General features: G+C 41.6%; 1 protein-coding gene across 4 annotated transcripts in view; it reads left to right on the top strand.

The window, feature by feature from the left end:
• Positions 1-22,502, top strand: part of ATRN (attractin) — a 157,442-nt gene that overhangs the window by 112,757 nt on the left and 22,183 nt on the right. Inside the window, exon 25 of one of the 4 annotated variants that reach the window (XM_059705662.1) lies at positions 17,044-17,278. The exons of the other annotated variants lie outside the window; for them this stretch is intronic. Within the exon in view, the coding sequence (XP_059561645.1) occupies positions 17,044-17,058 (15 nt within the window). The 3' untranslated portion in view covers positions 17,059-17,278. Of the gene's footprint in view, positions 1-17,043; positions 17,279-22,502 lie in introns of those variants that run through there. 4 annotated transcript variants of the gene reach the window in all.

Here is a 22,502-nt window from a genome sequence, read left to right as displayed (position 1 = left end):
TCTATAGCAAAGGAGTGCTGAGCACATGAATACCATAGAAGATTGTAGTGGAGATGGTGTAAATCACTCATGAAGGAAAGCTATCAGCACTTTTGAAAGCAGGGTGGCATGTAACAAATTTGATAATTATAACTATAATTTCTTCATTTAGCACTCGCCATGTAAAAGTTTGTAGAGCTACATAAAGAGCTTCAATTCTGGAATGAATAAGATGGATATAAATGCACTATAAGTTCACATTAAAGAGCCTAGGCCTTACAGTCAACCAGATGAGGTTTTGAGTCCTAGCTTGCTCCTGTACAACTCAGGTCGCCTTTCCACAGCTCAGATTTTTACACTTGGATATGAAAGGATTCATGTCACCTGCTGCAGCCACTGCTCTTATCCATCTGCTCATTTTCTCTTTCCAGACCAGTGGACTCCCCCTTTTCCAAGGTCCAAGTTTGTGCTTTTTATAATTGTCCTTGAGGAAGGCCTTAATACTTTTTGCTTTTACCCCCTTCATTTTGGGTAAATGTGGAATTTACGGATGGGTGGACTTTCAGGGACTGGGTTCACCTTTAGCCATAGGAGCATGGTCACTGGACTAGGGTTGTGGCTGTTTGCTGAATTTCAGAAGTATGGTCAACTGAAGCAAGTTCTCACAGATCAATTAGGAGGGGTTTGCAATCTAATTCTGGTAGTTATATGTTCATGCCTCAGGGCTGTGACTAAAGAACAATCTTTTCCATTCTGAAATGTGGAGGATAGGCTCTGTGTTATATTTTTTCTCACCACCCTATCTAAATGGTCTTCAAGTTCATCCTCTAATTGGCTTCTCCCTTTGCTCTGGCACAGTCTGCTTCGCTCCTCAGCCAGCCTTCTTGTAAGCATTGATCACATTCCCTATTTCTATTTTCTTTTATTCATTCATCATCAGCCAAAAACAGTCTGCCTTCTCCCCTCAGCACATCCTGAAACTGCCCTGTCTTAGTGAACAACGGTGACTGAATTCTCCAGTCCTGTCTCCTTCGTAAAGTGACTTGAGTTACTGTCTTCCTTGCCTTCCTGGTTCTTGCTTTTCCTGATTCTCTGGCCAGTCTTTTTAGAGAATCCTCTTCTTTAAACATTGGGTTGTCTGGGATTCAGGTTGGTTCTCTTCTGTCTTCATCCCAGTTTCTTTGGATAATTCCATCCCATTTGTAGGTACTAGTCTGTACCGGTGATTCTCAGTGCTCTGTCTTCAGCCCAGCTTACTTGAGTTCCAGACCAGTAAGTACTCTTGCTTGCTGCCTAGACGTCTCTACCTGGACACTCACAGGCTCTCTGCACTCCGCACATAGTCATTCTTGTGACCTTAGCCCCAAACCCTGTGCTTCCTTTGTCTCTGAATGGCAGGCACCACAGATTCATTGTGTTGCAGAAGCCCAAGTCCCAGGAAGTTGTTTTCATTCCTGGGATAAACCTGACTTGGGCACGATGTGTCATTTTCTTTAAGTATTGCTGTATTCAGTTTGCTAATGTTTTGGTTAGAACATAGTATCTGTTTCATGAGTCAGAAAGTCTGATAATTTTCCCTTCCTGTCCTTGTTATTGTTTTTATATCAAGGTTAAATTAACCTTTAATAATCATGGAGTTTTCTTTCTCATTTCTGGAAAAGATTATATAAGATTAAATTACATGAACTTTAAAAAGGGACATCTATAATACTTTCAATAATAAAGAAAATTTAAAACACTATCATGATAAAAAAAAATTACATGAACCTTGAGTACTTGATAGATGTCCTTTAAAATCATTTGATTCTGGTGTTTTATATGTGGAGATTTTTTTTTAATCCTCAGATGAGGATATTTTTTCCATTGCTTTTCAGAGAGAGTAGAAGGGAGGGAGAGAGGGAGAAACATTAATGTGAGAGAGACACATCGACTGATTGCCTCCTGCACATGCCCCGACGGGAGGCCAGGAGGAAACCGAAACCCAGGTATGTGCCCTTGACCTAGAACAAACCTGCGACCCTTCAGTGCATGAGCTGACACTCTAACCACTGAGGGCACCGGCCAGGGCTATGTGGAGATTTCTTTAACTACTGATTCAACTTCTTTAATAGTTATAGGATATTTTGGATTTTCTCTTTCTGTTTGAGTAACTTAAGATAATTTTTTATTTCTTATATTTTTCAAATGTATTGACACAAAATTATTCACACTGTCCTTTTATCTAACCTTTGCATCATCTGTCCTTAAGTATACTGAATCATACACTTAAAAACAGTTAAATGGTAAATTTTATCTTATACTAGTATATATTTTACCCCAACAAAAATAGTTTTAAAAATCACAACAGTGCCCTAGCCAGTTTTGCTCAGTAGATAGAGCATCAGCCTACAGACCAAAGGGTCCCGGGTTCGATTCCAGTCAAAGACACATACCTTGGTTGCAGGCTCCTCCACAGCCCAGGCTCTGGTCAGGGCTCGTGCAAGAGGCAACCAATCAATGTGTTTCACTCACATCAATGTTTCTCTGTCTCTTTCCCTCTCTCTTACACTCTTTCTAAAAATCAGTGGAAAAATATCCTCGGGTGAGGATTAAATAAATAAATAAATAAAAATAAAAATCACCATAGCAGGATTTTTTTTGTAAATATAGACAAGCTTATTCTAAAATTTATATGAAAAGACAAAGATTCTAGAATAGCTATAACAGTTTTGAAAAAGAGGAGTAAAGTGGAAGGAATCACTATATGCAATGTTAAAGCTTACTATTTAGCTATAGTAACCAAAACATTTGGTTACTGCTGGAGGATAGACACAGATCACGCAATAGAATGGACACAGAATAGAATTCTAAAGCCTGAAATAGATCCACATAAATATGTCCAACTGTTTTTTGACAAAAGTGCAAAGACAATTCAGTGCAGGAAGGATTGCCTTTTCAACAAGTAATGGTGGAACAGTTGGGCAACCATAGGCAAAAAAAAACGAACTTTGACATAAACCTCACAACTCTCTTACATAAAGATTAACTCAATATGAATAAACAGATTTAAATGTAAAACAAAGCTATAAAACTTTTAGGAAAAAATAGGAGAAAATCTTCACCTCTTAAGGATAGCAAAAGGTTTTTAGACTTGACAACAAAAACATGACCCATAAAAGGAAAAATTGATAAATTGGACATCAAAACAAAAAGGTTTTCTTCTGTGAAAGAACCTGTTAAGGGGATGAATAAACAAGCTACATACTGAGAGAAAATATTTTCAAACTATAGTTCCGACAAAGCACTTATGTCTGGAATATAAGGATAATTCTCACCTAGGCTGATGTGACTTGGTTGGAGTGTCATCCCATATACCAGAAGATTGCAGGTTTGATTCCTGTTCAGGGTATATACCTAGATTTTGGGTTTGATCCCTGGTTGGAGCATGTAAAATCAGTGAGCATGTCTTTGGTGAGGATTTAAAAAGAAAAAGAAGGAAACCAAGATGGCGGCATAGGTTAACGCCGGAGATTGCTGCCTCGAACAACCACTTCAGAGATATAACTATAGGACAGAACAGACATCATTCAGAACCACAGGAAGGCTGGCTGAGTGGAAATTCTACAACTAGGAGGAAAGAGAATATCATACCCAGACTCAGAGGAGGCGCAGTGCTGAAGTGAAATACTCAGGTGTGGAGTGCGCGCACGGAGCGGGCTGGCGGCGGAGGGCGTGGTTGTTGTTTTCAATCGGTAGGGAGTTTCAGACTCTGAGCTCCAGATCCGGGCGAGTCTCTGGGGACCCAGACTCAAACGGGAGAAGCGGGACTGTCTGGCTTCGGTCGGAACTCGAAGGCAGCTTTCTCTCCGAGGTTTGCAGCGGTTGCTGGGACTCTGAGAGGCAGAGCCCCTAGAGACGGAACTGAGAGCAGCCATAACTGCTTGCTCCGCCCGCCCTGTAGATTCCCCGGGGACCCGCCCCACCCAAGCCCTGGGCAGAGCCATTTGCCGGATAGCCTCAGGCAAAGGCTAGATTAGCACCGCCCTAGAGATCCAGCACAGAAGTTCTCCCACTGCAGACACAGCGGACTCTCATAGCCAGTTAGCCTAGAGGTCAAATCACCCCTGGTATTACCGACAACAATCAAGGCTTAACTACAAGACTGCCCACAAAGACCACTAGGGGGTGCACCAAGAAAAGATAAAAAAAATGCGGAGACAAAGAAACAGGATGCAAATGTCAGAAATGGAAGATATAGAGCTCAAAACCACACTTTTAAGGTCTCTCAAGAACTGTCTAGAAGCTGCCGATAAACTTAGTAAGGCCCTCGAAAAGACTGGTAAGACCGCCGATAAATGTAGTGAGATCCTCAAGAAATCTAATGAGACCCTCGATGTTGTGATAAAGAACCAACTAGAAATTAAGCATACACTGACTGAAATAAAGAATATCATACAGACTCCCAACAGCAGACCAGAGGAGCTCAAGAATCAAGGCAAAGATTCAAAACGTGAAGAAGCAAAAAACACCCAACTGGAAAAGCAAAATGAAAAAAGAATCCGAAAATACAAAGATAGTGTAAGGAGCCTCTGGGACCGCTTCAAGCGTACCAACATCAGAATTATAGGGGTGCCAGAAGATGAGAGAGAGCAAGATCTTGAAAACCTATTTGAAGAAATAATGACAGAAAACTTCCCCCACCTGGTGAAAGAACTAGACTTACAAGTCCAGGAAGCGCAGAGAACCCCAAACAAAAGGAATCCAAAGAGGACCACACCAAGACACATCATAATTAAAATGCCAAGAGCAAAAGACAAAGAGAGAATCTTAAAAGCAGCAAGAGAAAGAAACCCAGTTACCTACAAGGGAATACCCATACGACTGTCAGCTGATTTCTCAACAGAAACTTTGCAGGCCAGAAGGGAATGGCAAGAAATATTCAAAGTGATGAATACCAAGAACCTACAACCAAGATTACTTTATCCAGCAAAGCTATCATTCAGAACGGAAGGTCAGATAAGGAGCTTCACAGATAAGGAAAAGCTAAAGGAGTTCATCACCACCAAACCAGTATTATATGAAATGCTGAAAGGTATCCTTTAAGAAGAGGAAGAGGAAGAAAAAGGTAAAGATACAAATTATGAACAACAAATATGCATCTATCAACAAGTGAATCTAAGAATCAAGTGAATAAATAATCTGGGGATCATAATAGAATCAGGGACATAGAAAGGGAATGGACTGACTATTCTTGGGGGGGAAAGGGGTGTGGGAGATGCGGAAAGAGACTGGACAAAAATCGTGCACCTATGGAAGAGGACAGTGGGTGGGGAGTGAGGGCGGAGGGTGGGGCGGGAACTGGGAGGAGGGGAGTTATGGGGGGACAAAAGAGGAACAAATGTAATCTGAACAATAAAGATTTAATTAAAAAAATAAAGAAAAAGAAAAAGAATAATCCTCAAAATTCATTAAAAAAACAAACACATCATCTAGAAAATGAATAAAAGACATAAAGAAGCATTTCACCAAAAAGGATATACATGTCCTATATAATAAAAGGCTAATATGCAAATTGACTGAACGGCGGAATGACTGGTCACTATGATGCACATTGACCACCAGGGGGCATATGCTCAATGCAGGAGCTGCCCCCCTGGTGGTCACTGTGCTCCCACAAGGGGAGCGCCACTCAGCCAGAAGCCCGGCTCACAGCTGGCGAGCACAGTGGCGGTGGCAGGAGCCTCTCCTGCTTCCACGGCAGCACTAAGGATGTTCCAACTGGAGCAGGCCTAAGCTGGCAGTCGGACATCCCCCAAGGGCTCCTTGACTGCAAGAGGACACCAGGCCTCCAGTGTCATATAGTCACATGAAAATATATTTAGCATCAAAAGCTATTACAGAAATGCAAAGCAAAACCACAATGAGATATCATTATGCACCTATCAAAATGGCTAAAATTGAAAATAATAAAGCAAATGCTAGAGAGGTTGCCAAGAAATTGGATCATGTTTACATTGCTGGTGGGAAAGTAAGATGGTACAGCCACTCTAGAAAATAGTTTGGCATTTTCTTATAAAACTAAACTTGCTCTTATTATACAACCCAGCAGTTGCATTCCTGGGCATTTATCCAAGAGAAATGAAAATATTTTTTAAAAAAATATGTTTTTATTGATTTCAGAGTGGAAGGGAAAGGGAGAGAGAGAGAGAAATGTCAGTGATGAGAGAGATTGATAGGCTGCCTCCTGCACTCCCCCCACTGGGGATCGAGCCCACAACCCAGGCATGTGCCCTGACCGGGAATCGAACTGTGACCTCCTGGTTCATAGGTCGATACTCAACCACTGAACCACGCTGGCACACAGACACCTGTGCACCAACATTTATAGCACCTATATGGAAGTATTTAGCAGCTTCATTCATAATAGCCCTAAACTGGAAACAAGCCAGGTATTATTTGGCAGGTGAATGGATAAATAAATTGTGTTACCTGCATATCATGGAATAATACTCAGCAATAAAAAGAAACAAGCTATTGATACAAGTTGGATAAATTGCAAGAAAGTTTTGCTGAGGGGGGAGGAAAATTAGAAATTAGCATTCTGCATGATTTTTTTTCTATAACATTTGAAAATAAAAATTTTATACCCAAAACAGATATGATTTACTGAAGCTTCACCTTTCTCTGACTCTGACCTCTAGACCCCATTTTAAAAGGGGTCATCTGAGTAGGCCAGGCTCTCCACACTTTAGGGGAGGGTGTACGTACTAACGTAGTGGGAATCTTGGGCGTCAACCAGTGGTTTAGGTAACTTGTCTGACCCCAAAGAGGTTGAGCTCTAGGCTCCAGCTGGTACAATTTCAGTTTGGTAGCATTTTCTAACAGTATCAAATTATAGAACATATACATTTGTAAAATACTTGATTTGAGCTCTAGTAAGTGTTATTTATTGACTTGTTTTAAGTTGAGATTGTTTTCATAATGGCATACCTCATGATATTCTGAATCTAGTTGAACTTCAGACTTTGTTCTTCAGCGTATAGCTGAAGAAATAATTAATATTTTAAAGAATCTTGGTGAAAATCTTGACTTAATGCTGCTGACGTTTTTCCCATTTGGAAAGAGGGTTCTGTGCACATAAACAGGCTTTTGTGCTGGAGATAGCCGAGCTGTTGCCAATGCGGAGTTCTAGTTTTTTTCCTTCCCATGCCCTGTTGCTCCACCCTCTGAAAGTCACTGAAATGGTTTTAGAGCATTTCCTTCTAGAGGGATCTCTTCCTCACACTTACTTTTAAAAAGTACGAATTTTAAGTTTAAGAATCAAAGAGATGTTGATTTTCTGCCTGGTTTTTTTTGGTGCTTTTACCTGGGCTGGATTACTCACTTGAGTAAGAGCCCTTTATGAAAGCTGCATTCAGGAGCACTTTTGAAAATAAACGATGGCGTGCTCACCATTTAGCTTGCCAAGCGTTCCTTGAAAAAGCAGGTAAGTTCTATTGAAAATGTGTCTTTTTGTTCTTTGGTATTTGCAAACATGTGACTAGACCTGTAGCATTGCTTGTTCTGTCTCTTTACACAACTGGTTCTCTGCACTTGGGACTGTATCTGAATGTACGCTGGGCAGAGGGCTACGCTTGTGTCTTCCTAGGCAGAGGCAGGCATGTTCTCAACAGAGGGAGCTATACGTGTCTTTATTGCTCTGTTTTCCTCAGAGCCTTCGCTCTTCTAGATGCAGCTAGCTGTTAAACACAAAACACATGCACACTTAGAGGCTGTACAGATTCAGTAAAAACGTAGAGAACCAGGATGTCTAAATGGCGCAGCAGTGTAGGCCATTCAGTTCAATTTCAGTATGGCTTTCAGTGCAACTAAAATAACTTTTCTGTCTTTCTCATTTTTTAAAGCAAAATAACTGAGGAAATCTAATTCTGTACTCGGAAATTCATGTAAACATTGGTGCTTTAAAAGCGGTAATGCTAAACTCAAGTTCCTTCACTCTGAACTGATCCCAGGATTCTTTTCCATAATTAGGAACAGATCAAAACCTATAACTGCTAACTGAGGGAATTTGAAACTAACTATAAAAGTCTTTGTAGATGCAGTTTTAAAAAAACACCTACCCAGCCTGAAAGAGCCTGTGTGTAGTAGGGTGGAGGGTATATTGGGGCTAGTTGTGCCTGTTTTCTGGTCAGCTGCTCCTGTGGGTGAGCGTCCCTCCCTCAGCCCTGCTTTCTGAATGTGATCCTAGGTGTTCTCCCCAGTGAGCAGGCACTCAGCTAGCTCAGCCAGGACCATCATCTGGGAGGATAGGTATTCAAGGTAGAGAATGGTCAGACAGATGGGCAAGGGGGGAAGGTGGGTAGTGAAGCTGGGATTCTGGCTTGTTACTGGCTCTGCAACAGAGGTTGTTATTGTAATGTGGAACTAATATTAAAGCCCTCTCCATGCCGGCTGTTTCATCTGTTACTTTATGTAAGAGGCTAGTGTTCACAAGTGAAGGCAAAACAGAATTTGTATTGAGAACCAGGCATTCGTTTAGATTTTAGAGTTATGTTTATGGGTGCTAGCAGGATTGCTATACTGAGCAAAGGATGTATGAAACTTTTATTGACCCAGATATACTTTTTTAGTAAACGCTTTATTGAGATATAATTTACATACCATCCAGTTCACCCATTTAAAGTGCACAATGTAGTGTTTTTTAACATATTCACAAAATTGTGCAACCATGACCACATCAATTTTAGAATATTTTCATCACCTAAAAAAAGAAATCCCATACCCATTAGTAGTCATTTCCCATTTCTCCCTCCCCTCAGCCTCTGAAAACCACCAGTCTACTTTTTGTCTCTATGGATTTGCCTATTCTGGACATTTCATATAAATTGAATCACATAATATGTGGTCCTTTGTGACTGGCTTCTTCATTTAGCTCAGTGTTTTCAAGGTTCATCCATTTTTAGTATGTTTCAGTACTTCATTCCTTTTTAAGATTGAATAATGTTCCATTGTATGGATATACCACATTTTATTTATCCATTCATCTGTTGATAGATACTTGGGTTGTTTCCACTCTTTGAATATTATGAATCGTGTCAGATATACTTTTAATGTTTGTAGTAATTGTGTAATAATGATGCCTATGGATATACAAACCTCCTGGTGTAGGATATCTGTGCCTTAAGGATTTTAAGAATTACAAAGCTATGAAATAACTTAAAACTAAACTACATAAAATATAAATATTTCCTTGCTTCAAGTGGCATTCGAGGCTCTTGTACTACCTTGTGGTTTTCATCATGATCATTACCTATTATTCCTTTTTTTTGAAAGTCTCCTCTCTTTTGCTTTTCATCTGTGGCTGTTTCTTCTGAACGTTTCAATGACATTGTTCCCTTGGGTTTCCTCTGGACCTTTCTCCCTGGACAGTCTCATCGATACCTGGACAGTCTCATCTGTGAACATCATCTATAGCTAAAATGGATAAATCCCCATCTCTAGCAGACCTCTCTCTTGCGCTCTCCATAGCTAGGTCCCACTAGGCTTCCTTTAACATCCATGCACTCAGCAGAGTTTCTGGCTCAGAGCAGCAGCCATGGGTGGATAGCAGGAGCTATGTCAGGCACTGTGCTCCTGGGTGGGGAAGGGAGTGAGTGTCCTGTGTCGCCTGAGTCTGAGTGAGGAGGGGTAACCTCAGAGCTGAGTCTTAAGGAACCTGGGGTCAGGGAGTGAGTGCGGAGAGGACATGCCAAATCACTTTCAAGAACTACAGGAGTTTAGCAGAACTGAAGTTGTGGTTGTCCTATGAGCAAGATGCTGGAGGGTTAGGCAGAGGGTGTCATGAAGAGACTGGAGGTTTCTGATGAGGGATTTGAACTGTAGTCTGAAAACCACGGGGGGGAGGGGCGGTTATTAAAATGCTTTAAGCCAAAAAGTGACAAAGATCAGTGTTTTTGAAAGGCCCCTCTGGCAGCAGTTTGGAGAATAGATTGGAAGGAGCCAGGCTGGAGTTGCGGTTTGCAGGTAGAATTCCTGTTTAGAAACTCAGGGCAAGGTTTCACTGATGACCCATAGACATAGCCCGTGGCAGCTTCCTTTCCTTATCTGCGCCTCCACAACCTAGACTTGTCTGGTTTTCACTACACAAAAATTCCCTTAAGGGCAAGGACAGTGTTTTATGTTTCTGTACCTTCAGTTTATAGCATAGTGTTAGTTGTAGACACTCCATAAATGTTGCTAGATAGATGCATAGTTGTGCGTTACAAGAGATTTAGGCTTGGTATCAGAACTTTCTCTTTTTTTGCAACTTTCATAACTTCTTTAAAGGTCCTCTGACAGCTTTCTCTGATGTTGTCAGAGTGATTGCTGACCTCTGTTAAGGAACTAGCTGGGTTGGAGACCAAGAATTTGTCATCCCAGTCTCCACAGTGTGGTGCTGATGACTGAATTGTTTTAGATTGGAATTTTGTCAAAAGAGTTGAGAGGCAGGAGAAAAGGAAAGGATGAGGACACAAACATTCCTGATTTTAGAGAGGGTAGTTAGGAGATACTGTCTATATAGAAATATGTAAGAATGAAATGAGCCCGGCAGCATGGCTCAGTGGTTGAACGTCAGCCTATGAACCAGGCGGTCACGGTTCAATTCCCAGTCAGGGCACATGCCTGGGTTGCAGGCTTGATCCCCAGTAGAGGGCGTGATCAATGATTCTCACATTGATGTTTCTATCTTTTTCTCCCTCTCCTTTCCTCTCTGAAATCAATAAAAAATATATATTTTTTAAAAAGAATGAAATGCTAGAAAGGCTGGGATTAGCTTCAAAATAATATCACTGGGAAAAGTGGGTAGAGTATGGATGAAACATGATTGGCCATTAGCTGGTCATTATTAAAGCTGGGTTATGAACACATGGCATTCGTTACACTATTCTCTCTACGTTTTTATAAAGTTTAAAAATTTCCATAATAAAAAATGTGGAAAAAGATAATACAAGTGATAGAACAAGAAATAAAGATACAAGTATATTATTTATCCTCCTAAAGGTAGCTACAGGAGTGTGCCTCAGCTAGGCCTGCAGCCTAGGCCAGCTGGGATAGGTCCCAGAACTGACCTTCTGCTGTGCTTTACAGGAAGCACACAGCAGTGCACCAGGAGGGTTTTACCGTTTATCGGCCACTGCTGGACAGTCTCTAGAACAGCCCTGGGCAAACTACGGCCCGCGGGCCGGATCCGGCCCGTTTGACATGAATAAAACTAAAAGTAAAAAAGACCGTACCCTTTTATGTAATGATGTTTACTTTGAATTTATATTAGTTCACACAAACACTCCATCCATGCTTTTGTTCCGGCCCTCCGGTCCAGTTTAAGAACCCATTGTGGCCCTCGAGTCAAAAAGTTTGCCCACCCCTGCTGTAGAACAATCATGGATTGAGGGCAAAACTCCTTCTCCCTTAGCCCAAGATACCTCACCCTGATGAAAGTGGGGGGAGGCCTTCCCCACGAGCTACTGACTTCACCCCCAAACAGGGGTGCATCAAAGGCTGGGAGGCCTGAAACGCTACCATGCAGTGAGCCATGACTGTATTTTCTCCTGCTTCTGCAGTTGTGGGTAACAGGCACTTCTTCTCCCTGTAACTAAGGGTGTTCTATCCCTTTCCTGTCTTTGTTGGCATCTTTCTATCACTGTCACCCTTAGGATAACAACATAGACACAAACAGAGGCACTAAAAACAGTGATATAACTATACTGGAAGAGGGGAGAGGGGGTAATGGCCTGAATCACTTTCTGTTATAGCAGGAAGTCAGGGAGTAATGCCTAACATGGCTAAATCAAGAAAGAACAAATTTAAAAAAACAACAACATATATATATATATATATTAGTGATATAAAGGTAACCCTCAGAAGAACTAAAAAGAATCCTAATTAGCCCGGCCAGTGTAGCTCAGTGATAAAGCCTCAACCCATGAACCAGGAGACCAGGGTTCAATTCCCGGTCAGAGCACATGCCCGAGTTGCAGGCTTGATCCCCAGTAGAGTGCGTGCAGGAGGCCCATAGAGGCAGCCAATCAATGATTCTCTCTCGTCATTGATGTTTCTACCTCTCTCTCCCTCTCTTTTCCTCTCTGAAATAAATTTAAAAAGAAAAGAATCCTAATTAAAGGTGGGGTCCTCTGGAGAGAAGCCTTAAGAAGAGGAGGGGAGAGCAGGAACCATTGCTTTGTATCATTTGCCCTTTAGTACTTGTTGATACTTCAACCAACTGTGTGTCATTTTTAATGCTTTCTAAATTATTACTGAGCATGATAAAATGGAATAGGAATTCTGGAGAGGTGAAAAGGAATGGCTGGAAGGAAATTCGGGGAAGAAAGCACAGAGCAGTATTGAGGTGGGAGGTTGGGAGTGGACAGATGGTGAGTGTTAGCTTGCATGTCAGGAATGAGTGGCTCGGTGGTATTCACCAGCCTGGGGCTCTGGCCAGAGCTTGGGTATACAAATTTTGTGCCAGCACAAACCAGCATTTAGTGGGTGGTGTGTGAGGCCAGGTAATGAGCACTGGGATCCAGTCCAGGGCCTGTGGTCTCAACATAACGTTTCATATAGAACTTTGGGGGTTGTTTGTTTGTTTTTTAAAGAAAGTTATTTTGTATCATAGCAAAACTCAAAGAGCTGGCAGCACTAGACCCAGGTTAGAATATGCTCAGCCAGTGGTCACAGAATCTTCTATCCTCAGCACAGCTGAGGCCTGCGTGGAAAGCTGTTTGCAGACAGGCCTAAGTTCTTATGGGAGAAATCAGTCCTCTCCTGGCTTCCAGCCTTGCAGTGACCAGAACTATGTGGCAAGATTGGCATGGTGAAGCCAGGAGCCCAGATGGCAGGCATGTCCACTTCAGCGCTTCTGGGTCCTAATGTGAGACCTTCAGCATCTGCAGAGGTTGACCTTTCGGGGACATTCCAGCAGCAGAGGGGCTGTAGTCTTGGTGGGCTCCTAAACCAGGTCGAGCTGAGCCCTGGTGGAGCTGCTGGCCTCGAGGCCACGGAGCAGCCCACAGAGCTTCTGCTGGGAACACACAGACCTTGGGTTTTCTCAGAGCCTGACGGGTGCTGCTTCAGAGTCAAGATTGTATCGCCTCACAGGGTGTCCAGCTGTCCTTTCCCATCCTCTCCCTGTCTTGCATGCTCTAACAATGAAGATCATTCTTGTGAAGATAAAAGATTAGAGGCCTTTTCCTGTTTTTTCAATCCTTGTGTATTAAAAGGTGGTCTTTCCCTACACATTCAGTAGTCATTCACATACTCGTTCACTTAAGTTTTTGAGTACTGCTTTATAAATTGCATCTAATATCTGTAAAATGTTTTTTAAAAAAATAGGTAGTGGAGTATAAGAAGGTTCTTATTTCTCTTATTTTTAGAATATGCTTGGGCTCAGCCTCTTCCTACTGTAGTTTATAAATTCATTTTCAGCCCTGACTGGTTTGGCTCAGTGGATAGAGCGTCGGCCTGCGGACAGAAGGGTCCCGGTTCGATTCCCGTCAAGGGCATGTACCTTGGTTGCGGGCACATCCCCAGTGGGGTTGTGCAGGAGGCAGTTGATCAATGTTTCTCTCTCATCGATGTTTCTAACTCTCTATCCCTCTTCCTCTCTGTAAAAAATCAATTAAAAAATATATTAAATTCATGTTCAGCTTGTGTTCACAGAGCTCCATTCCCTTCTCTCAGGGATGTGCGGAAACCTTGGGGCTTAACAGACCAGAGATCTGGGGAAGGACCTCTGATCTGCATTCACTGACTGCTCCTAGCGCTCTGGCCCATGGCCATGAGGTTTGTCTGAAGGCAGCTGTCCTCACTCCCATGTGTGTGACAGGCTTGGACACAGAATAAGCACTGAGGCTCCAGAGCCCCGGGCCCACCATGCAGTCACCCACATCCCTTGGCATCCCCTATTCCTTGGCACTTTCAAAACTCTAAAGCATCCTCTGCATTCCCTCCATTTCCCAGTCTCAAGGTTTGGGTCTTGCCTCTCTTTATTTCAAAGTACTATTCTCTCTTCCTCTACCCTCATCCTTCCCCTCACTCCTACCCTGGGAAAGATCCAAGTTATTTTCTTTGGGGGCCAAACCTTTCAAGTAAAATCATTAAAAAAAATTTTCCATTGCAATTCATGACACCAACTAAATTGTTCAGGGGAAGGAGTGAAGGAAGAGATTTTTAGAATAATTCTTATTTCAGAGTTTCCTGAAGTGTGGCCTCTGGGCACCAGCATCAGAATCACCTGGGGAGCTTCCTACAGAAGTAGGAATAGGGCCAGGGGTTCAGACTTTGGAGCAAGCTCTCCAGAGTTGAGAACCCTGCTCTAGTTCTTAGAAGGCAAAGGTGCATCTGCTTTAGTGTGGGAAGTGGGGAATTACCATTTTATTCGTTCTCCTACCGGGGTTAAAAAGTCAGATATTGCTATCTTTGTAGACCAGCGGTTCTCAACCTGTGGGTCGCGACCCCTTTGTGGGTCGAATGACCCTTTCACAGGGGTCGCCTAAGACCATCCTGCATACATTATGATTCATAGCAGTAGCAACATTACAGTTATGAAGTAGCAATGAAAATAATTTAATGGTTGGGTCACAACATGAGGAACTGTATTTAAAGGGCCAGAAGGTTGAGAACCACTGTTGTAGATAGAAGAATACAGGAATCATCTTTTCCAGGTTATCTCTATATGCACAGGTAGCATATGATTTCCCCCAGCCTTTAAAAGAAGTGGATCAAGTGTTGGAGAAAATGTAGAGAAGAGAGCCATTTCCCAGTGGATGATGGGGTGGCTGAATGAGAAGGGCGGACACTCTGGTGACAGGAAGATCAAGTGCAGTAATACAGCCACCTAAAAACACTTGTTTGGCTGACACACAAAATTAGTGCTTAGGCAGGGCAGGTCCACCATATCCTACCACAAGTCTGAAGGCTAGCTGGGCTTCAGAGTTTTGTTTTTTAGAATTTATTTAACACACACTGAGCACCCTCCCACCCCACCTTCTGCAAGCACATCTTAATCAAACATGTCACTGGAAATTGAGTCGGCAGCAGGTGTGTAAATGAACAGGGACATAAATCCTAGATGTCCTGGAGTGTGGAGAGAGAGACCTACTATTTGGAAAGGGAGAATAATGACATTGGGAGCTTAATTTACTCAGAGACATTGAAGCATACAACAGATTGACAAACTTCAGAGGGAAGGTCGGGGGTGGGAAGAGATTAACCAAAGAACTTAGATGCATATGTACATAATCCATGGACAGACAGTGCGTTGAAGGCCTGGGAAGGGGGTGGATTCGGGGTGGAGGGGGCTCATGGGGGGAAAAGGAGAGGCATCGATAATACTTTCAACAATAAAGACTTAAACAATAAAAGCTTTTAATTAAAAAAAAGATAAATTGTAATGAGATTCTTCTCTGAATTAGGTTTTATTATAAAAATTCTCATTTTTAGTATCAGAAAAGTCCATAAACACATTTAAACATTTTTATAATAATCATGAAGAAAAAGTCTGATTGGGATGGCATCTTGAAAAATAGAACTCAAAAGTATAAAAAATGTTTATTTTAATTTTATAGTTAAAATATAAATTAGCCCAGCTGGTATGGCTCAGTGGTTGAGCATTGACCTATGAACCAAGAGGTCATGGTTTGATTCCCAGTCAGGGCACATGCCCAGGTTGCTGGCTCAATCCCCCCAGTAGGGGGCATGCAGGACGCAGTTGGTCAGTGATTCTCTCTTGTCATTGATGTTTCTATCTCTCCATTCCTCTCTGAAATCAATAAAAATATATTTTAAAAAATTAAATTATGGATGCAACCATGAGCCACTTCTTAGAAGAAAACTCAGTCATATGTTACTGAATTATGGGGGAAGTGAGGTCATTATTTTTCCAAGTATCATATTTATTCAGCAAATGTTTATTAAGTACCTCTTACATGCCAATCTTGCTTGAGGCACTAAGATATAGTAATCAGCAGCAAAGTCCCTGTGCTCATGGATCTTATTTTCTAGTGAAAGAAAAAGACTATAAATAAATGCACATATAAGGGCTGAAGAAAAATCAAACAAGGTAAGGAGATAGAGTTGTGGCTTCAGTTGTGTAGGGGTGCTTGGAGTTCAGTCTTCCTCTTCACATGTGACTTCACAGCATGAGTAAAAAAAAATAGTCACAAGGGCTTCATCAGTTTTTCCCAAGATCCTCTCTTAGTCCTATTAAGAGTATTTTGAAGGGCTTACATCTGTATCCTTTATCCATCTTCAGTTGACAATTCTGCCATTTTTGTCAGTGGTTTTATGTGATCAGTTTTCCAACAGCACTTTCACTAAAATCTCATCTTTTGCAAAATTGATTTTGCAGTTGGTTTGCATGTCACAATCTGTGAGTAGGCACTGCCCAATTCATGCTTGTTGCACTTCCCTTCACTCTCAGCACTTTAGTTTGGACAATAAGTTCATCACTCTATCAATTAAATTAATCAATTAAGACTAATACAGTGGGTGGAGTGTTAAGCAGAGCGAGATGTTTCTAAGTGGTTGACCCGTTCATAAACATTTTTATATGATGACTTTTGCTTTCCTAGGAAACCCTGTAACTGTGGAGACTTAGATGATAAACATTCAATAAAATAGTACCCCTTTTAGAATAATGTGAATCTTGGGTACCAGCCACAGTGGCAGCCAGCTTATATAGGCTTGTTATGACTTTAAATTGGATGTGAATGTGGTGTGACCCTGCTTTACCAAGCCCTGGGGGAGCTGCCCTGAGGCGTAGACCCATGGACACTGATAGATAGATCCTCAGAGAGTGCCATTGGCATCCAAACCGTTTGGCATCCCACAATAATTAAAAGCATCTCATGGGTTTCTTTTAAATGTAAACACTGAGGACATACTATGTTTTAAGAAATTAAACTTTATAAGCAGAATGGAATGGACTAGAACAGGGGTGGGCAACCCCTGGCACGCATGCCAAACACGTTTTGCTGGCAAGCGAAACCCTCTCTCTTATAATCTTCCATTTACAATTTTTTTCTTAATATCGACTTTTTTATTTTTCAGATAAATTCAGTGTAGGTGCATCTAAGATAAATAAATAATTTTACATAACAAATTATCTTAAAGACCATAGACATGGATTGACGAGAGAGGTGAAGAGCAATTTCAATAGTGTCGAAAACGAACTATTGAGGACTTGGAATGCCATTCCAGAAAATATTAGACTTAATAAATGAATTCAGCAATGTAGCAGGATACAAAATTATAGCCAAGAAATCCATGGCATTTCTTTACACCAATAATGAACTTACAGAAAGTGAGACTAAAAAAGCAATCCCATCTACCATTGCACCAAAAAAATTAAGATACCTAGGAATAAGCTTAACTAAGGAGGTAAAAGACTTATATGCGAAAAACCACAGGACATTGAAAAAAGAGATAGAGGAAGACATAAACAGATGGAAGAACATACCGTGTTCATGGGTTGGTAGAATCAACATCATCAAAATGTCCATACTACCCAAAGCAATCTATAGATTCAATGCAATCCCCATTAAATTACCAACGGCATATTTTACAGATCTAGAACGAACGTTCCAAAAATTCATCTAGAATAAAAAAAGACCTCGAATAGCTGCAGCAATCCTGAGAAAGAAGAACAAAGTAGGTGGGATCTCAATACCAGATATCAAACTGTATTACAAAGCCACTGTTCTTAAAACAGCTTGGTACTGGCACAAGAACAGACATATAGATCAATGGAATAGAATAGAGACCCCAGAAATCGACCCAAACCACTATGCCCAATTAATATTCGACAAAGGAGGCAAGAGCATACAATGGAGTCTAGACAGTCTCTTCAATAAATGGTGTTGGGAAAATTGGACAGATACATGCAAAAAGATGAAACTAGACCACCAACTCACACCATACACAAAAATAAACTCAAAATGGATAAAAGACTTAAACGTAAGATGGGAAATCATAAAAATACTAGAGGAATCCACAGGCAGCGAAATCGCAAACATATGCCAAAGGGATTTCTTCTCTGATAATGCTCCTAGGGCAATGGAAACTAAAGAGAAAATAAACAAATGGGACTACATCAAAATAAAAAGCTTTTGCACAGCAAAGGAAACCATCAACAAAACAACAAGAAGACCCACTACATGGGAGAACATATTTGCCAATGATATCACCGATAAGGGTTTAATCTCCAACATTTACAGGGAACTCATGAAACTTAACAATAGGAAGATAAACAATCCAATAAAAAAAAATGGGCAACGGATCTAGATAGACACTTTTTGAAAGAGGACATACAGAAGGCCGAAAGACATATGAAAACATGCTCAAAGTCACTAATTATACGGGAGATGCAAATCAAAACGACAATGCGGTATCATCTCACACCTGTCAGATGGCTATCATCAACAAATCAACAAACAAGTGTTGGAGAGGATGTGGAGAAAAAGGAACCCTCCTGCACTGCTGGTGGGAATGCAGACTGGTGCAGCCACTGTGGAGAACAGTATGGAGCTTCCTCAAAAAACTAAAAATGGAACTCCCATTTGACCCAGTGATCCCACTTCTAGGAATATATCCCAAGAAACCAGAAACACCAATCAGAAAAGATATATGCACCCCTATGTTCATAGCAGCACAATTCACCATAGCTAAGATTTGGAAACAGCCTAAGTGCCCATCAGCAGATGAGTGGATTAGAAAACTGTGGTACATCTACACAATGGAATACTATGCTGCGGTAAAAAAGAAGGAACTCTTGCCTTTTGCAACAGCATGGATGGAACTGGAGAGCATTATGCTAAGTGAAATAAGCAGGTCAGAGAAAGATAAATACCATATGATCTCACTCATTTGTGGGTTATAGAGAACATAGACTGATGAACAGGGACAGATCCAAAGACAGAGAAACAGCGATCAGACTATCAATCCCCAGAAGGAAAGTAGGGGAGGGAGGGGATAAGGGGAAGAGATCAACCGAAGGACTTGTATGCACCCATATAAGCCAAACCAATGGACATGAACAACAGGGGAATGAGAGCATGAGTTGGGGGGGGGGAGGTTTGGGGTTAAGGGGGGAGATGAGAACACATTTGTAATACCTTAACTAATAAAGAATTTTTAAAAAAACTTTGCAACAGCGTTACTCTTCATGTTTTCATCCATATACGCTTGTGATTCTTTGTTCTCAGTGAAGAATTTTGTTAAGTCTCATAATAGGAGTAGCCTGACGGATGAAAGTAGTAGCTCGTGCATATCTCTGAAGGTCACGAAATATAAATCTGATGTGAAATCTCTGTCATCAGTGACGCAGCAGCAAAAGTCCCACTGATATTATCAAACAGAGTCATAAAGTTTTCTGTCGGAATATCAGTGTACATGTATACATTAAAAAATAAATGTATTTTTCATCATCATATGCTGTGTCTTTGTCGCTCGAATGAATTTTATTATTTCTTCAAGGTTCTTCACATACGTACACCTTAAGAGATATCAAGTAGGCATAACATGTTCTCAAAAAATTAGGGTTGGCACTTAGAAGAATTTTGAGTCAGAGATTTTGCTGGTTTTGGCAGGCACTCACAAAAAGGTTGCCCACCCCTGGACTAGAATATGTTTCCTTCTGCTTCTTTATGTAGTATAACCTGGAATTTTCATCCCTTAAGATTAAATAACTTTGTTTATATAATAACTTCGTTAATATAATTGTCCTTCTCCAATCTTATTTAAATGCTTTTATGTGAGACTATAGCCATATTCTTTTTTTTAAATATCTTTTTATTAATTTCAGAGAGGAAGGGGGAGAGAGAGAAAAACATCAATGATGAAAGAGAATCATTGATTGGCTACCTCCTGGACGTCCCTACTCCAGATCGAGCCTGCAACCCAGGCGTGTGCCAGGACCGGGAATCGAACTGTGACCTCCTGGTTCATAGGTCAATGCTCATCCACCGAGCCACGGTGGCCAGGTTATTGCCATATTCTTAGGGAGCCTTATTTGATATGTGTTACTGTAATAAATGAAGGAAAAACAAAGGATGTGGGTTTCTTTTAATCTAAGATGAAACCTGTGTTATCTTTGTATTTCTGATTATAAATGGTAGCCAGAGGAAGGCAACAAAATATTCAAATTCTATGCCCATAATATTCTATGGTCTGAAGAGGTAGTATTGGAACTTTATTTATGGAATATCAAAAAGAAAATAATACCATCAAAAAGGCAAACAGAGGAAACCTCTTCTGCCTCTCTGAGTCTGGCTATTAAAAGAGTGCAAAGCATAGCCCTGGCTAGTGTGGCTCGGTTGGAGCATCGTCCCTTACACTGAAAGGTGGCAGGTTCGATTCCTGGTCAGGGCACATACCAAGGTCGCAGGTTTAATTCCCGGTCGGGACTGCTGTGGTAGGCAACTGATTAATGTTTCTTTCTCTCCCTCTCTATAAAATCATTAAAAAAGAATGCAAAGCATTGTGTTGCTGTTGTTCTGGGGCCTGGGTGTAGCACTTTCCTTGCATTACTGCAGGATGGGAGTTGCTTCCTGACAGAGATAAGGGGTTGGCGAGATTAATAAAAATCATTTACTTCTTTGATTGTCATACATATTGTCTGTACTATAACACTTATTCAGTTATTCAATAACTAGAGGCCCGGTGCATGAAAATTCACACACTGGAGTGAGGGTTCCTCTGCCTGGCCTACCCCCTCTCACAGTCCGGGAGCCCTCAGGGCGGGAGGCGACCTGGTGGTCAGAGGAAGGCAGCACCCCATCACACCTCTGCTGCTGCCACTGCTGGCAGCGCAAGCCTTGGCTGGCCCTGGTTACCTGAGCCTTGGGTGGCCCTGGGTGGCTGGGCGGCCACCATCCGAGGCTTGCCTGTGCCTTGTGCAGGCCCTGGGCGGCTGGGGGACTGAGGGGACTGGGGGACTCTGGACGCAGGCAAGCAGAGCGGCTGGGCCCACCTGACTATGGGCCCAGCAGGCCTGAGGGGACTGGGCACTGCCATCTTGTGGCTGTGGGTGCCACCATCTTTGAGGGCAGGGCAGTCAATTAGCATATTCCCTCCTTATTGGCTATGTGCGCCACCATCTTTGAGGGTGGGACAGTAATTAGCATATTCCCTCCTTATTGGCTGTGGGTGCTGCATCTTTGAGGGCAGGGCAGTCAATTAGCATATTCCCTCCTTATTGGCTGTGGGAGCTGCATCTTTGAGGGCAGGGCAGTCATTTAGCATATTCCCACTTTATTGGCTGTGGGCGCCACTATCTTTGAGGGCGGGGCAGTCAGCATATTCCCACCTTATTGGCTGTGGGCGCCACCATCTTTGAGGGTGGGACAGTCAGCATATTCCCTCCTTATTGGCTGTGGGTGCCGCCATCTTTGAGGCAGGGCAGTCAGTTAGCATATTCCCTCCTTATTGTCTGTGGGCGCCACCATCTTTGTGACAGTGGGACAGTCAATTAGCATATTCCCTCTTTATTAGATTGTTTTGTCTATAGTATCATTCTCTCTTCAAGGAGGGCTCTGTTCCCCTAAAAAAAAAAAAAAAAAAGCAGGTAATACACCATAATAGTTGGCAGGTACTGCAGATAATAAGGACATGATTGTTATACTTAGTAATAAATCCTGAGGTGCACATTTTTTCATATTCTAATATCTGAAATCAAGGTGAATCTTACAGTTAATGATTTTAAAAGCATTTTAACATAGTTTAATTGGCAGTGTTTTTTCTTAATAGTACACAAAAGAATGCCTCTTTTAGACAGTGGTTTTGATTAACTACACTGGATATTTTATATTCTTGCTATAAAGACTATTCACTGTATAATGAAATTATTTAAATTCCAACTGATGTTATGTTGATTGTCAGGTGATACTCAGTATAGTAAGATTTGTGATATGGTTACAAAAAGACATTATCCTGAAATGAGTACATACTGAGCACATAAATGTCAAAGGAATGAGGGGCATGAGATGAGGCTGCCCTCCATACTGTATATCAAGAATTGGAATTGGAAGCAAACCAGCCAAGTATTTTGTCTGGATGAAGGCACAGGAGGTAGCAAGCAAACTGACTTGCCTGTAATTAGTGTGAGGTCTTCAGTTTCAGCCTGTAAGACCTTGGGTTTGTTGTCATGAGCAGAACCACGGAGGAGGTTGTGGAAGCCTCAGAATACAGTAAGTGCTCAACGTCATTGATGGATTCTGTGACTTACGCAAAACAACATATAACAAAACCAATGTGACCGTAGTCTAATTGATAGAAACAAGAGTTAAGTTCCTGTGGCATCTCATCAACGTTATAAGGACAAAACGTTATTGGAGGACCTGCTGTATTACTTTTGGGTTGGCAGTTAAACAAGAGAAGGAACTAAAGGGGTGAGGCACTTTTCCTCAAGTGAAAAAAATTACATTAATCTCTTGTTTAGAATTGAAAGTATGTTTTCAGCTTAACTATTGAACCAAAAAGACTGAGTTAATGGTGCAGTTTTATAACCACCT

The sequence above is a fragment of the Myotis daubentonii genome, chromosome 8 (assembly GCF_963259705.1).
Source record: "Myotis daubentonii chromosome 8, mMyoDau2.1, whole genome shotgun sequence".
Classification (NCBI taxonomy): domain Eukaryota; kingdom Metazoa; phylum Chordata; class Mammalia; order Chiroptera; family Vespertilionidae; genus Myotis; species Myotis daubentonii.
This window is presented reverse-complemented; position numbering and strand designations above follow the sequence as displayed.